We start from the raw sequence: 16,905 nt of genomic DNA on the forward strand, positions 1-16,905 counted from the left end.
ATATTTTAACATATATTTCATTTGTACTTTATATCTCCTATGGAGACATTGGCTAGGGCCTAGAAGTAGTGAGATAACACACAGTGCCTAACTATTGTTTGCTTTTTAAAGATTTATTTACTTGAGAGGCACAGTTACAGACCGAGAGAGTCTTCCATCTGCTGATTCACTCCCCAAATGGCTATAACGGCCAGAGCTGTGCCAATCCGAAGCCAGGAGCCAGGAGTTTCTTCTGGGGCTCCCACACAGGTGCAGAGGCCCAAGCACTTGGGTCATCTTCTAACTGCTTTCCCAAGCCACCAGCAGGGAGCTGGATTGGAAGTGGAGCAGATGGGACTCAAACAGGCAACCTTATGGGATGCTAGTGCTGCAGGCAGATGCTTAACCTACTATGCCACCACACCAGCCCCACACTGACTGACTTTAAGGATCTCACAAAATATTAGCTATTACAATATAGTATGAGAGATACTATTATCTAAACAATAAAAAAAAAAAACTATTAAAGAGAACAGATAACCAAGTGCTTCCAAAAGGGATGACACTTGAATTTAGTACTCTTGTTTTAAGTTGGGGTGGTTTAAAAATAATTTTAGGGGCCAGTGATGTGGTGCAGAGGGTTAAGCCATGGCCTGCAATGCCAGCTTCCCATATGGGCACTGGTTCAAGTCCTGGCTGTTCCACTTCTGATCTAGCTCCCTGCTAATGTGCTTGGGAAAGCAGCAGAGGATGGCCAAGTCCTGAGGCCCCTGCACCCATTTGGGAGACCCGAAGAAGCTTCTGGCTACTGGACTTGGCCTCCCCTGGTCCCAGTTGTTGCAGCCGTTTGGGAACCAGTGGATGGAAGCTCACTCTCTCTCTCTCTCTCTGTTTCTCACTCTTTGTAACTGTGCTTTTCAAATAAGTAAAATTAATCTTTAAAAATTTTTTTCTACATGCTCATACCTTAAACCTTTTTTTAAACAACTATTAGAACCGTGTAATATAAAAAGAAATCTCCCCCAATAATCTAACCCCTTGCTATCCTCCAAACTGCTGTGATAAGCTGTGTGGTATCTGTCTATGTGTGTGTGTGTGTGTGTGTATGTGTGTGTATAGTTCTCCAAGTCACGTTCTATATTGACACATGTTTTCTGAAGGGCACTTCAGAAAGTTCATGGGAAAAAAACAGTTTAAAGGTAAGTTTAGGGGCCGGTATTGTGGTGTAGTGAGCAATGCTACTGCCTGGATTGCTGGTATCCCATATGGATGACAATCCCTATCCTGACTGCTCCACTTCTCATCCAGCTCCCTGTTGATGGCCTGGGAAAGCAGTGGAAGATGGCCCAAGTCCTTGGGCCCCTGCACCCACGTGGAGACCAGGAAGAACAAGTCTATTGTTCTGAGGGTTGCCCTTCACTGCCTCCCTATTCACTTGCAGGCCACAGTAAGTCAGGCCTTGACAAGACCTGTGATACTGGAACAGGCATTTGGCACAGCAGCTGGGACGCCACTTGGGATGCCCACACCCCATACCTGGTATGTGGGTTCAAGCCCTAGCTCTGCTCCTGATTCCAGTTTTTTGTCAATATGCACTGAGAAGCAGCAGGTGATCAAGTGCATGGGTCCCTATCTCCCACTTGAGAGATCCAGACTGAGTTCATAGCTCCTGGCTTTGGCCTGCCTTAGCCGTAGCTGTTGCCAGTGTTTGGGGAGAGAACCAACAATAGGAGCTTGTTGTTTCTGCATTTCTCCATCTTCAAATAAACAAACATAAGTAAAGTTTTTTAAAAATTAAAGATGCCTGACAAACAAGGAAACAAAGTTTTTATGTTCTTAAGTTGCCATTAAGTGTTTGGTGACTCAGAAAATTTGGTTCTGAAATTACTCTATTGCTAGCCCAAAAGATTTTCTGCAGAGAAGCTTGAAAACAATTCTTATCAAGCAAGCTCTAAGAGTAAATTTTTAAAGAAAAAAAAAAGCAAAACTTCTTAAAAATTTATTTGAGAAGCAAAGAGAAAGGCAGAGGAGAGCTCCCATCTGCTGGTTCATTTCTCAAATGCATGCAATGGCTGGCACTGAGCTGGAGCCAAAGCCAGAACCTGGGAACTCAATTCATGTCTCTCATGCAGTGGCAGGAACCCAACCACATGAGCCATGGCCATCACCTCCCAGGGCCACATTAGCAGGCTGCTGAGAGATTGTTCATGTATTTGTCATCAGTTAAATCTTGGTGCTTAGATACAGGATGTGGCATCAAACATCTGAAGCTAAGAGTATTTCTTAAACTATAATATGCACTAACATTCACAAGAAAAGCCACTGCAGGTGCAGAACCCAGGGCCCCACCGGAGATTCTGATTCATTATATCAGAAGCAGGGCTTAGGAACTTTTAAAAAGCAGCTCAGGTGATTCTGATGATGGTGGTCTCTAGGCCTAGATAGATTGTGGGATGTCACCATTGTAGGTGGCAGCTTTAGTTGCTACACCACAACACCAGCCCCAATATTAGGTTCTTATTTCACAAACTTGAGAAGGGGAAAAAACTTACAGAGGTATGGTTACTCTTTTTAACTCCTCAGATCTCATTAATTTGTCAGAAAAGGCAAACCTAGAGAAATTGCTTATTATTTACAGCCAAATATGAAATGAAAGCTCATGAAGGGGCCAGAGCTGTGGCATGGCGGATGGAGCCTCTGTCTACGGTGTCGTCATCCCATGTGGGCGATGGTTCGAGGCCTGGCTGCTCCACTTCTAATCCAGCTCTCTGCTGTGACATGGGAGGGCAGTAGAAGATGGCCCAGGTCCTTGGGAACCTGCACCCGTATGGGAGACCCAGAAGAGGCTCCTGGCTGCTGGCTTCAGATCAGCACAGCTCTGGCCATTGTGGCCATCTGGGGAGTGAGCCAGCAGATGGAAGACCTCTCTCTCTCTCTCTCTCTCTCTCTCTCTCTCTCTCTCTCCTTCTCCTCTCTCTGTGTAACTGTGACTTTTGGGTAAAATAAATAAATCTTAAAAAAAAAAAAAAAAAAAAAAAAGAAGCTGCTGCTGCTCCTGGATCCAGCCTTTAGGGTTTTTGTTTCTTTTTTTTAAAGAAAAGAAAAGAAAACCCATGAAGACCTTAAAACTAGCAAACACACTTATATGTACTGGCATATGCACATTAGTGCCTCCAGCAGGGAAAATGTACTTTCAAAGTCATTTGGAACTTCCAACTAGAGAGGCCGGACAACATTGTGGACCTTGCCAATAGGCAACCTGAGTTTAGGCCTTTCTGTGTCAGTTTTCTCATCTGTAAAACAAGAATGGTAGGAGGACCAACCCATATTGGGATTGAGAATATGAAAAGTGCTTTAAATTAATTTAAAAGGGGGGGGGGGGCTGGCGCTGTGGCTCAGCGGGTTAATGCCCTGGTCTGAAGAGCTGGCATCCCATATGGGCGCCAGTTCAAGACCCAGCTGCTCCACTTCCAATCCAGCTTTCTGCTATCGCCTGGGAAAGCTGCAGAAGATGGCCCAAGTCCTTGGCCCCTGCATCCACATGGGAAACCCGGAAGAAGCCCCTGGCTCCTGGCTGCGTATTGGCGCAGTTCTGGCAGTTGAGGCCAATTGGCGAGTGAATCATCGGATGGAAGACCTCGCTCTCTCGCTCTCTCTCTCTCTCTCTGCCTCTCCTCTCTCTGTGTAACTCTTTCAAATAAATTAACTAATTAAAAAAAAAAGTGCTTAACAGAATGCCTGATACACAGTAGGCACTATACACAAGACTGCTGTTAAGACTCTACACTAGTTCCTGTACTAAAAGTCTAGAAAGAAGAATGTCTGATTTTTTTTTTTTTTTTTTAATCTTTGACAGGCAGAGTGGACAGTGAGAGAGAGAGAGACAGAGAGGAAGATCTTCCTTTGCCATTGGTTCACCCTCCAATAGCCGCCGTGCTGTGGCCAGCGCACTGCGCTGATCCGAAGCCAGGAGCCAGGTGCTTATCCTGGTCTCCCATGGGGTGCAGGGCCCAAGCACTTGGGCCATCCTCCACTGCCTTCCCGGGCCATAGCAGAGAGCTGGCCTGGAAGAGGGGCAACCAGGACAGAATCCGGCGCCCTGACCGGGACTAGAACCCGGTGTGCCGGCGCCACTAGGCGGAGGATTAGCCTGTTGAGCCACAGTGCTGGCCCTGATTGTTTTTTATACCTTTCCCTGTTCTGGAGAAAGATTTAGCAAAGTTTGTGAAAATACATCTATGGCTAGAGACAATGAATTACAACCAGAGGCAGAAAAATGCATGCCAGGGGCCAGCATTGTGGCATAGCAGGTAAAACTGCCACCTGTGATGCTGGCATCTCTTATGGGTACTGGTTTTGAGTCCTGGCTTCTCCATTTCCCAGCCAGCTCCCTGCTAATGGCAGGGAAGAGCAATACAAGATGGCCCAAATGCTTGGGGCCCTGCACCCAAGTGGGAGATTTGGAAGAAGCTCCTGGCTCCCCACTTTTGGCCTGGCTGAACCCTCATGGATGGGACCATCTGGGGAGCTAATCAGTGGATGGGGGGAGGGGATCTGTGTTTTCCGCAAACTCTGACTTTCAAATAAATAAATAAATAAATAAATACAGGAAGGAAGGAAGGAGGGAAAGAGGGAGGGAAAAAGAAAAATACATGCCAAAATTACCTACACATTTTCTATAGAAGACCCTTAAATTTGATTCTAAGGTTTAGAACAAGTAGTATGAAAAAGAAACCTCATAGAGTAAGCTATTCAGAAGAGTCAATTGCATACCAATACACAGGAAAATCCAAAACTTGCTAGGAATTTGATGAGGTCTCATATTGAAGAAAATACAAACTGGGATAAAAGCTTACAACAGATCCAAAGAGGTATTTTCTCCTAACAACCTTTACTGTATATAGGCTGGCTGCCAGTACCAGTGTAATTCAGTGAAAGCAATTCCATCAGGTGTCAAATACAACGCAGTCCAGGTACATAGTTCCCTATGAATCTGGCTTAATTCAAAGAGGAATTTCAGGCTTATCTGTAAGAACAGTGTGGCATTTGTACCTTGTAAGCAATCCTCCCAAAATTCTTTATCTAGGCCAAATTTCGTAATTACTAAGCAGCAGTAAAACTGAGTTTGAACTCTAACAAGAATCCAAAAAATAGCTCTCCTATACTTATCATTACATTCTAACACAATAGGTCTTAATAGATAATGGAGGTGGAGATAGGACAGAGAACTTGTGGAAACAAAGGAAATGCTTAAAACAAAAAAAAAAATTTTGCTTGAGTAGGTTAAGCCTCTGCTTGCGGCACCCTAGCTGCTCCTCTTCCTATCCAGCTCTCCGCTAATGGCCTAGGAAAGCAGTGGAAGATGGCCCAGGTGCTTGGGCCCCTGTACCTGCGTGAGACACCCAGAAGAAGCTCCTGGCTCCTGGCTTTGGAATGGCCCAGCTCCAGCCGTTGTGGCCATTTGGGGAATGAACCAGTGGATGGAAGACCTTCCTCTCTGTCTTCTCCCTCTCTGTCTATAAATTTGCCTCTCGAATAAATATTTTTTAAAAATTTACTTGAATATTTACAGGTGAGCAAAGAGGGAGCCAGGCCAAAATTGTTAAGAAATTTAGACAGAATATTAATACTACTACAATTTTATGATCACTTAAAGGAGTTTAAAATTAAAATATGAAAACAGTGCAAAAAATTGCTTTGAATTTATCTATTTTTTTCCCTAAAGATTATTTATTTGAAAGTCAGAATTGGGACTGACTGGTGCTGTGGCACAGCAGGTTACGCCATTGCCTGCAGAGCCGGCATTCCATATGGGTGCCAGTTTTAGTCCCAGCTGTTCCATTTTCAATCCAGCTCCCTGCTAATGTGCCTGGAAAAGCAGGCCAAAGTCCTTGGGTCTCTGTACCCACATGGGAGACACAGAAGAAGCTCCTAGCTCCTGGCTTCGGCCTGGCCCAGTTCTAACTGTTGCGGCCATTTGGGGAGTGAGCTAGCAGATGGAAGATCTCTCTCCCTTTAACTCTGCCTTTCAAACAAATAAACAAACACATCTTTAAAAAAAAAAAAAGAATTACACAGATAGAGGGAGAGACAGATCTTCCATCTGCCGGTTCACTCCCCAAATAGCCAGGACTGGGCCAGGCCGAAGCCAGGAGCTTCATCCAGGTCTCCCACATTGAGTAGAGGGGTCCAAGGAATCCAACTGGCAACCATATGGGATGCCAGCACCGCAGGCCATAGCTTAACCCACTGAGCCACAGAATTGGCCCCGTGAATTCATCTTAACAGAGATACAAATAGCCCGCAGGGCACTAATCAAGGGTCTAGACACAGGAAGTTGAGAACACTCAATTCAGTACAGATAATATTAAATAACAATTTCCTTGCCAGTTATGCATATTGTTTTGCATCAGGCAAAGGAAAACAGCTGAAAAAGTTTTTTAAAAAACACTTCAGGCCGGCGCCCTGGCTTAACAGGCTAATCCTCCGCCTTGCGGCGCTGGCACACCGGGTTCTAGTCCTGGTCGGGGCACCGGATTCTATCCTGGTTGCCCCTCTTCCAGGCCAGCTCTCTGCTATGGCTCAGGAAGGCAGTGGAGGATGGCCCAAGTCCTTGGGCCCTGCACCCGCACGGGAGACCAGGAGAAGCACCTGGCTCCTGGCTTCGGATTAGCGAGATGCGCTGGCCGCAGCGGCCATTGGAGGGTGAACCAACGGCAAAAGGAAGACCTTTCTCTCTGTCTCTCTCTCTCACTATCCACTCTGCTGTAAAATAAAATAAAATAAAATTCTTCAAAGAGCTCTTACAAATAAGTTTTAAAGATGTAAAGTTAATGATAGGAAAAATGACAACTCAGAACTTGGCAGAGTACTATGGTAAGGTTCTGAATTTTTATAGTACACCATTATAAAGAGATGAAAAAGGGAAAAATGATAAATTATCTGAACTAGACTCCATGTGCAGATACACATCTTAACTCAGAGAACATGGTAAAGCCAGCGTTCTAGAATTCAATTAAGAACATTATTAAATCATGACATACCAATAATCATTACAATAGCTACCCTAGAAAAAGTATTTTGATTTCTTATGGATTCAAAATGGTAACCTATTCTTTAAGGCCAGGTGTCACATTCCTAACATCAGAACCTCTTTTCTTCTAACCAAAAATAACATGTAATTCCAAGGAAGGCCAAAAATATCAAATAATTCAAGTAAGCAGCATGAGTGCTTTAAAATTATCTCCAAGAAAAGGGCAACCCCTATAGCAGACAGCACCATGAGACCTTGTTGAGCCATCTACCATCTCTACAGCGTACTTTCATTTGAAAAGTGCGGCAAAGTCACCAGGACAACGTATTATCAAACTCAATGTCATTCTGACATAAATACATCCTTCAAAATCACTAACCAATCTAAGTTCAATTTTCAGGAACTGTCATGAAAGCTGGAGTCAGTCAACTGATTTCCTCCTTCCCTGCCTTCCTTCCTTCCTTTTGGAATACAGATGGAGAGCTTCCCCAAATATCCCTACAGCCAGGCCAAAGCTGAGAGTCAGGAACTCAATCCAGGATCCCATGGAAGTGGCAGAAACCCAGATACTTTAGCCATCACTGCTACCTCCCAAGATGTGCGCCAATAGGAAGCAGGAGCCAAGAGCCGGACCAGAAATTAAGCTAAACACTTGTCCTCGGACAACCCATTTAAAAGCTATTCAACCAATCTTAATTCAGTGGTACATGTTAAGAGGCATTTATTATTATTTTTTTTTAAAAGAATTATTTATTTATAGGAAAGTCAAAGTTACACAAAGAGAAGGAAGGGCAGAGAGAGAGAGAGGTTTTCCACCCTCTGGTTCACTCCCCAGATGGCCACAATGTCCAGAGCTGTGCAGATCCGAAACCAGAAGCTTCTTCCCAGTCTCCCATGCGGGTACAGGGGCCCAAGGACTTGGGCCACCTTCTACTGCTTTCCCAGGCCATAGAAGAGAGCTGGATGGAAAGTAGAGCAGCCAGGACTCGAACCGGCACCCATATGGGATGCCAGCACTGTAGGCGGCGGTTTTATCCACCACAGCACTGGCCCTAAGAGGCATTTTTTAAAACTTTTTTTTGTGGGGCCAGTGCCATGGCTCACTTGGTTAATCCTCTGCCTGCGGCACCAGCATCCCATATGGGTGCTGGCTTCTAGTCCTGGCTGCTCTTCTTCCCGTCCAGCTCTCTGCTGTGGCCTGGGAAGGCAGTGGAGGATGGCCCAAGTGCTTGGGCCCCTGCACCCGCATGGGAGACAAGGAGGAAACACCTGGCTCCTGGCTTTGGATTGGTGTAGCTCTGGCTGTTGTGGCCATTTGTGGGGTAACCAATGGAAGGAAGACCTTTCTCTCATCTCTCTCTCTCACTGTCTAACTCTGTCAAATAAATTAAAAAAAAAAAAAAAAAAACTTTTATATGTTTTTATTTATTTCAAAGCCTAAGAGACAAAAACAGACAGAAGACAGAGATCTTCCATCCATTGGTTCTCTCTCCAGATGCCTGTAACAGCTGGGGCTGGGCCAGGAGCTTCAAATTCAAGATAGGCCTCCCACACTGGTGGCAGAGAAATAACTACTTGAGACACGACCTACTGCTTCCCAGGGTGTGCATGAGCAGAAAGCTGAAATTGAAAGCTGAGCCAGGACTCAAAGCCAGGTGCTCCAATATGGGATGAGGCATCCCAAGCGGCATCTTACCTGCTGCGCCCAATGCCTGCTCCAAGGAGCAACACTTTTAATATTTTAACAGGATCTAAAGGCTATATCTTAGGGCCGGCATTGTGGTGTAGCAGGCTGAACCACTGCCTACAATGCCAGCATCCCATGTGAATGCTGGTTTGAGTTCTGGCTTCTCTGCTTCTAAGCTAGCTCCATGCTAATGTGCCATAAACCTTTTATAAAAAATAAGTAAGTAAATAAATCTTACATCTCTTTCAATTATAACTTCCCCAAATGGAAATGGCTATTTAGTGTGGCCATTAAGGTGCTGGCTGGGGATGCCTGCACCCCATGTCTGAGTGCCTAAGTTGAAGCTTCAGTGCAGATTCCAAAACCCAGCTTCCTGCTAATGCATACCCTGGGAGGCCGCAGTGGATTGCTCAGCGCTGATTTTGGTAAGAGCGCTTACCACCCTTGTGAGAGACCTGCTCCAGGGATTTGGGAAGTAAACCAGTGGATGGGAACTAACTGCCTCTCTCTCAAATAAATAAAATGTCCCCATGTGAATCTTCAAGTATAATAATTCTCTATAATTTCAAATAATACATGTCAATCCATGTTTTTTCCAGATTTCTTACCTGTGTTGCCAAACTCAAAACCTGCTGGACCAACTCTTGTGTTTCTGATGGTTTCTTAAGAAACAGCTTCACTATGGCAGTAAGCAAAGTAAGCTGCACCTAAATAGAGAAAATTTGATAAAGCAAAAGACATTTGTATTTCCTGTCATCATTTCCAAAGTGGTATCTTATCAATTATGAACCAATATAAGTCCTTTCTAATTTTGGTTAAGAAACAAAAAGTTGAAACTCAGCCAATTCAACAATAACAGTCAAAGATATTCATTTCAAAAACAAGGGTATTCAACTGAAAACTCACTAGCCTTCTATCCTGAAATTACATTTTGCGCAGCAAAAATTCCTTAGTCATTTCTCAGCCAGATAATCACACGTACTTTTTAAAATAACTGGAGGTGGGCACTGTAGGTTAAGCAGCCACTGGGGATGCTCACATCCCACATAAGAGGGCCAGTTCAAATCACCAACTATTTCACTTCTGATCCAGTTCCCTGTTAATGTGCCTGGGAAGGCACTGGATGATGGCTCAAGTATTTAAGTCCTTGCCATCCATGTGGGAGACCTGGATGGAGTTCTTGGCTCCTTACTTTGTCCTGGTCCAGCTCCAGCTGTTGCAGCCATTTGGGGAGTGAACCAGTGAGTGGAAGATCTCTTTCACTTTGCCTTTCAAATAAAAATATCTTTAAAAATAATACATGCTAAAATCTGATGGCTATAAAATTAGCTCCTGACCAAGTCTTTTATTATTTAGTACTATGAAAAGCTACAATTTTGAGACAACTATGGAATCATCTGTCATACTGGAGCAACATCCAAGGCAGTAGAATTATGTCAGATCACAGCTACTGAGTAACAAAATTACTGGCTTGTATACATATTTCTTGTATTATGTCTCTTAAAATCACTATGGTGGAGTATACACATGAACTTCTATTTGCTGTGAGTACAAATACCAAGCAGCTTACTGATGTGTCTGCTTCTCTAGCCTTGTAGCTTTAACTGTGGTAGGGGAGAGTGATGGGCAACAGGAAGGAGTCTATCCTCTCCCTCTTCCTTTCCCTCTCCCTCTCCCTGCAGTTGGAGGTGAAAATCCCTGCTGTATTGAGCCAAACCTCTACTAATAGAAATGTATGATCGTCCTTAGTCTATAGGAAATAAAAAGTGGTGACTTAGGCTGTAAACCAGTGGTTCTCAAAGTGCAGTTTTGGACCAAGACCTTTTAAAATAATGCAAGAACTTGGATCCATCTCAGACCTACTGAGTCAGACATGGTGGAGACCAGAGGTCCAGAGGCTTTAACAAGCCTCCAGGTGCTTCTAATCCTCATTAAAGTTTCAGAACCACTGGTCTAAATTTATTACACTAGAAATCAGTATACAAATGAAAAGGGTCATCCCTTTTGGATGAAAAATCAACATGCTACAGGTGGAGACACCCTAATCTGAAAATCAAAAATCTGAAATGCTCCAAAATCCGAAACTTTTAAAGCACAGACATGACATACCCAACTTAAAGTGATGGGTTACAGTCAAAATGCATGCATGCTAAAAACATTCTATAAAAATACCTTTAGGCTATGTGTATAAGGTATATATGAGACATAAAAGAATTTTATGTTTAGATTTGGATTTCATCCCCAAGATATTTATCTCATTATGTACATGGAAATAGTTCAAAGTTTGAAAAAACTCAAAATATGAAATATTTCTTGGTTCTAAGCATTTGGGGTAAAGGATGCTCAACCTGAGCAAATACATAAATACATACACACTCAAATCTTTACTTTTTCTGAAGTCTTCCCACAGACACAGGACACAGGATGGCTGAAAGTTTACCTGGGTGCTCTCATCATGAAAACCCTCCAGGAAGCTCTCCAGTAACTCATCTGCATTGTCAATTCTTTCAGCATATTCTCCTACAATCCAAATCATAGCCGCTCGAGCATCTGGTTCATCCAGGGAGTCTAAGTTCTCACACAGAGTGGCGATGATACTTTCATACCTGAAGCAACAAGAGACTATGGTTACTGAGGACAAAACAAAGAACATATTTAAGAGTTAAAGTTAAAAGCAAACCATGAACAAGGGATCCTAAAACAAGCCACCAAACTAGAAAAGCTTTTATAGTTAAGAAAATATATAAGTATTAAGTCAGAAGATTATAATTAGCTTTCAAATTTTTTTAAGATTTATTTTATTATATTTGAAAGGCAGAATTACAGATAGAGAGATAGATAGAGATAGAGACAGAGATAGAGATAGAGATAGAGAGAGAGATAGAGAGAGAGAGAGAGAGAGAGATCTTCTGCTGGTTTGCTCCCTAAATGGCTCCAATAGCCAGGTTTGGGCCAGGCTGAAACCAGGAGTGAGGAGCTTCATCCAGGTCTCCCACATGAGTGTGGGGACCCAAGCACTTGAGACATCTTCTGCTGCTTCCCCAGGCACATTAGCAGGGAGTTGGATCACAAGTGGAGCAGCTGGTACTCAAACTGGCACTCAAATGGGATGTCAGCATAGCAGGCGGTGGCTTAACCTGTTATACCACAATACCAGCTGTTCAATTATGCTTTAAGACTTAACTCATAAACCTTTATTAAAACTCATCAGGCATTATTTCTCAAGGGAAAATAAACCTGTGGTTGTAAGATACTACAACTACTTGGTATTCTAGTAATCTTTCTTACAACTAGATCGAGAATTTTCCCATTATTCCATTTGACTTCATTCTAGAGAGGAACAGAAGTCTTTACTTTTAGAAAAATGGAGCTAGAAAACAACAATTTTCAGATAATTTTGTCCCTTAATCCACTTACCTCTCCTTTAAAAATTATTTATTTGAAAGGCAGAGTTGCAGAGAGAGAGAGGGAGAGACAGATCTTCCATCCACTGGTTCACTCTCCAATTGGCCACAACAGCCAGGTCTGGACCAGGATGAAGCCCAGGAGCTTCTTCCAGGTCTCCCACAGGGATACAGGGGCCCAACCATTTGGGCAATCTTTTGCTACTTTCCCAGGCAATTAGCAGGGAGCTGGATCAGAAATGGAGCAGCCAGTACATGAATTGACACCCACAGGGGACGCTAGCATTGCCTTAACCTCCTATGGCACAATGCCCCTTATCTCTCCTTTTTATAACAGGTATCTTTATGTTCTTTCTTCTCAAAGCACAAACAAAAATATTTCTCCAAAGGAACAATTAACTCAAAAATTTATTTTCATTTTTATAGATAGCTCTGTTTATCATGTTAAAACCATCTCTTTGGCTAACATGATTGTAAACATCAGAATGATACGTATAATAAATTAGAAGCAAACAACTGAATAGTACACTTGTCTGCCCTACTTCCACTGATTAAACCAGACTCCTGACTGCTTTCTTAGAACTGTCATAACCCCTTAATAACAAAAACAAAATGCATTTGCCTTCTTATTTCATACTATGTAACTAATACATCATCATACTTAATTAAGAAATTGAAAAACCCATCCTCAGGGGGCCAGTGCTGTGGCTCAGTGGGCTAGGCCTCTGCCTGCAGTGCCAACATCCCATATGGGTGCCAGTTCATGTGTTGGCTGCTCCTCTTTCAATCTGGCTCTCTGCTGTGGCCTGGGAAGGCAGTGGAGGATGGCCTAGGTGCTTGGGTCTCTGTGCTGGCGTGGGAGACCTGGAGTAGGCTCCTGGCTCCTGGCTTTAGATAAGCCCAGCTCTGGCTGCTACAGCCATTTGGGGATGAGCTTTCTCTCTGTCTCTCCCTCTGTCTATAATGCTATCTTTCAAATAAACAAAATCTTAAAAAAAAAAAATCCTTCTCTTTTCTGTGAGAATGGCAAAAATATATGGTCTTCTCTTCAAAAACACCATTTCTAAAATTTTTAGAAATATATACAATGCTTAATACACCATTACTTTGCCAAAATATTTTTACTGATTCTTTTTTTTAAAGATGTATTATTATTATTATTACTTTTTTTTTTTTTTTTTACAAGCAGAGTGGATAGTGAGAGAGAGAGACAGAGAGAAAGGTCTTCCTTTTTGCCGTTGGTTCACCCTCCAATGGCCGCTGCGGCCAGCACATCATGCTGATCCGAAGCCAGGAGCCAGATGCTTCTCCTGGTCTCCCATGCGGGTGCAGGGCCCAAGCACTTGGGCCATCCTCCACTGCCTTCCCAGGCCATAGCAGAGAGCTGGCCTGGAAGAGGGGCAACCGGGACAGAATCCGGTGCCCCGACCAGGACTAGAACCCGGTGTGCCCGCACCGCAAGGCAGAGGATTAGCCTGTTAAGCCACGGCGCCGGCCAGATTTATTATTTTGAAAGGCAGAGTTGCAAAGAAACAGAGGCAGAGAGAGAGAAAGAGATGGGTCTTCTATCCACTGGTTTACTCCCCAAATGGCCACAATGGTCAGAGCTGGGCCAATCCGAAGCCAGGAGCCAAGAGCCTCCTCTAGGTCTCCCATGCAGGTGCAGGGGCCGAAGGACTTGGGTCATCTACTGCTTTCCTAGGCCATAGCAGAGAGCTGAATTGGAAGTGGAGCAGCCAGGACTCAAACCAGCGCCCACATGGGATGCCAACAATGGGGGCAGCATTCTTACCCGCTATACCACAGCGCCTGCCCTTCCACTAATTCTTCAGCATACCACCAAGCCAACTTACTACATTACCTTTAAGACTAATCAGGAGCTTCAGCAAAGCTATCTCTATTACTGTAAAAGCAAAATGAGATTTCACTGTTATTTCACTGTTTCAGATTGTTCAATTGCTTGCTTTCATAATCTAACTTAGGACACTAACATCCCATATCAGTGTGCCCTGGGTTTGAGCTTCAGCTCTACTCCAGATTCCAGCTTCCTGCTGCCACACACCCTGCAAGGTGTCAGGTGACAGTTCAATTGAGTCCCTGACATCCATGTGGGAGACCTAGACTGCATTCCCAGCAAACTGATTTGGCCTATTTTTAAATTAATTAATTAATTAACTTTTCTTTATTTGAAAGGCACAGCTACAGACAGAGAGATCTTCTATCTGCTGTTTCACTCTCTAAATACCTGCAACAGCCAAGACTGGGCCAAGTCAAAGTCAGGAGCCGGGAGCTTTATCCAGGTCTCTCACATGGGTGTCAGGGACATAAGCACTTGAGCCATCACTTGCTGCCTCCCAGGGTGCACAATGGCAGAATGCTGGAATTGGTAGTGGAGGCAGGACTCAATTCCAGGCACTCTGATATGGGATGTTGCTTCCCATGTGGCAGCTTAACAGCTATGCCTCTATAGCCACCCCTAGGTATTCTCGTTAACAGCAACTTCACCATCAAAGATTCTGGTTGGGGTGTATGCATTTGGTGCAGCCATTAAGCTGGTATTTGGGATGTCTAAATTCCATATTGGAGTGTGCAGGTTCAACTGCCAGTTCTACTCCCAATTCCAGCTTCCTGCTAATGTGCACCTGGTAGGCAGTGAGTGATGGCTCAAGTCATTGAGTCCCAGCCACCCATGTGGGAGACCTGGATTGAGATCCAGGCTTCTGGGCTGGTCCAACCCTAGCTGTTCTGGGCATTTGTGAGTGAACTAGAGGATGGGGGATCTCTCTCTGCCTTTCAAATAAATTTTTTAAAAACTAAAAAATAAAATAAAAATACAGTACAAACAAAATGCTTTTTTTAAATTTTTTAAAATTTTTATTTGACAGGTAGAGTTACAGACAGTGAGAGAGAGACAGAGAGAAAGGTCCTCCTTCTGCTGGTTCACTCCCCTAATGGCCGCCATGGCTGGTGCTGCGCCAGGAGCCAAGTGCCAGGTGCTTCCTCCCGGTCTCCCATGCAGGTGCAGGGACCCAAGCACCTGGGCCATCCTCCGCTGCCCTCCTGGGCCACAGCAGAGAGCTGGACTGGAAGAGGAGCAACTGAGACTACTACCCGGTGCCCCAACCGGGACTAGAACCCACGGTGCCGGTGCCACAGGCAGATGATTAGCCAAGTGAGCCATGGTGCCGGCCACAAAATGCTTTTTTAAAAACAAAGAATCTGGTTATGTTAACCATAAAATATGTTAATTTATCATGTATATTCAGGCAGGTTTTCATTTCTTCTAAAGTAATAAAGCAGAGTGAAAATTCAAACTTTAGTTAAAAAGAGTACTTCTTACCTAGTCAATTACAAAGCACTTTACTTAAACATTTCCTAACTGATTTGAGACAAGGAGATAGGAGCAATTGGACGTACTTGTTAGGGTATTTGCGGAAGATGTCCCTGATGACAACAATCGCCTCTTGGACCACATAATTTACTTTGGTCTGGATTAGATCAAGTAACGTGCTGACACAGCGCTCTGCTGATTGCTGGAAGAGGAACATAAAAAATGAGAAGTCAGATAATCTATCTAGTGATACTATTTCAACATGAAGAAAAAAATAAGTTTGAAACATATACTTGTATCAACTAAAGAAAACAATCATGCCCTTAATTTGATGCTGGGTTATCTTATATAAATCTACAGCAGTTCTAAATACCTCAAATCTTGCTCATTACAAAATATATTGAGAGATGAGTCAATTCAAATCTCTTGGGGAAAAAAAATCTCTTGGACAGCCAGGAGAACACAAATGATAACAAAGAATAAGCCAAGATGAGGCAAGAATAAGAATTCAAAATTAAACCAAGCAGAACCTCTTTAACTGGAGTTCATGGATGAGTGATGACAGCAGAGAGTGTCTTTATATTTCTTGAAACAAAATTGCCAAATTGTGCATAAGCATATAAGCATATTCTCTAAGGAGAAGACCCACCTCTCATTCTGTTTTTCATAGCTACCCATGATCTAAATATCTCTTTATAAGTTCTTTCAAATTAATTAATTAAATATAAAAAGACTCTAAGAACTACTAAACAATTTATCATTTTTTTTTTTTTTTTTGACAGGCAGAGTGGACAGTGAGAGAGAGACAGAGTGAAAGGTCTTCCTTTTGCCGTTGGTTCACCCACCAATGGCCGCCGCAGCTGGCGCGCTGCAGCCAGTGCACCGCGCCGATCCGATGGCAGGAGCCAGGTGCTTATCCTGGTCTCCCATGGGGTGCAGGGCCCAAGGACTTGGGCCATCCTCCACTGCACTCCCTGGCCACAGCAGAGAGCTGGCCTGGAAGAGGGGCAACTGGGACAGGATCGGTGCCCTGACCGGGATTAGAACCTGGTGTGCCGGCGCCGCAAGGCAGAGGATTAGCCTAGTGAGCCGCGGCGCCGGCTACAATTTATCATTTTTTGAGTTATGTAAGTTATACATGGAATTTAATCTTTTATCAATTAAGAAAATATGGAAGAATGTGACAAAAAATGTATTGACATGGAAAGTTTCCATTTTTCAAAGCAAGATGATTCTAGGGACCAGCATTGTGGCACAAGGGGTTAATCCACTGCCTGCAGGGCCAGTATCCCATATGGGTGCTGGTTCAAGTCCTGGCTGCTCCACTTCCAATCCAGCTCCCTGTTAATGCGCTGGAGAAAGCAGCAGAGGACAGCCCAAGATCTTGGGCCCTGCACCTACATGGGAAACCAGGATGGAGTTCCCAGCTCCTGGCTTCAGCCTGGCCCAGCCCAGACATTGAGGCCATTTG

At 43.8% G+C, this 16,905-nt stretch overlaps 1 protein-coding gene across 11 annotated transcripts in view; it reads right to left on the bottom strand.

Moving 5' to 3' along the window:
- Positions 1–16,905, bottom strand: part of AP2B1 (adaptor related protein complex 2 subunit beta 1) — a 159,778-nt gene that overhangs the window by 86,459 nt on the left and 56,414 nt on the right. For all 11 annotated transcript variants that reach the window (XM_062175575.1, XM_062175577.1, XM_062175568.1 and 8 more), the window contains 3 exons: positions 15,521–15,636; positions 11,140–11,305; positions 9,308–9,406 (listed from right to left, as the gene is read on the bottom strand). In XM_062175575.1, the coding sequence (XP_062031559.1) occupies positions 9,308–9,406; positions 11,140–11,305; positions 15,521–15,636 (381 nt within the window). The remainder of the gene's footprint in view (positions 1–9,307; positions 9,407–11,139; positions 11,306–15,520; positions 15,637–16,905) is intronic.

Source organism: Lepus europaeus, chromosome 18 (assembly GCF_033115175.1).
Source record: "Lepus europaeus isolate LE1 chromosome 18, mLepTim1.pri, whole genome shotgun sequence".
In the NCBI taxonomy this organism is placed as follows: Eukaryota; Metazoa; Chordata; class Mammalia; order Lagomorpha; family Leporidae; genus Lepus; species Lepus europaeus.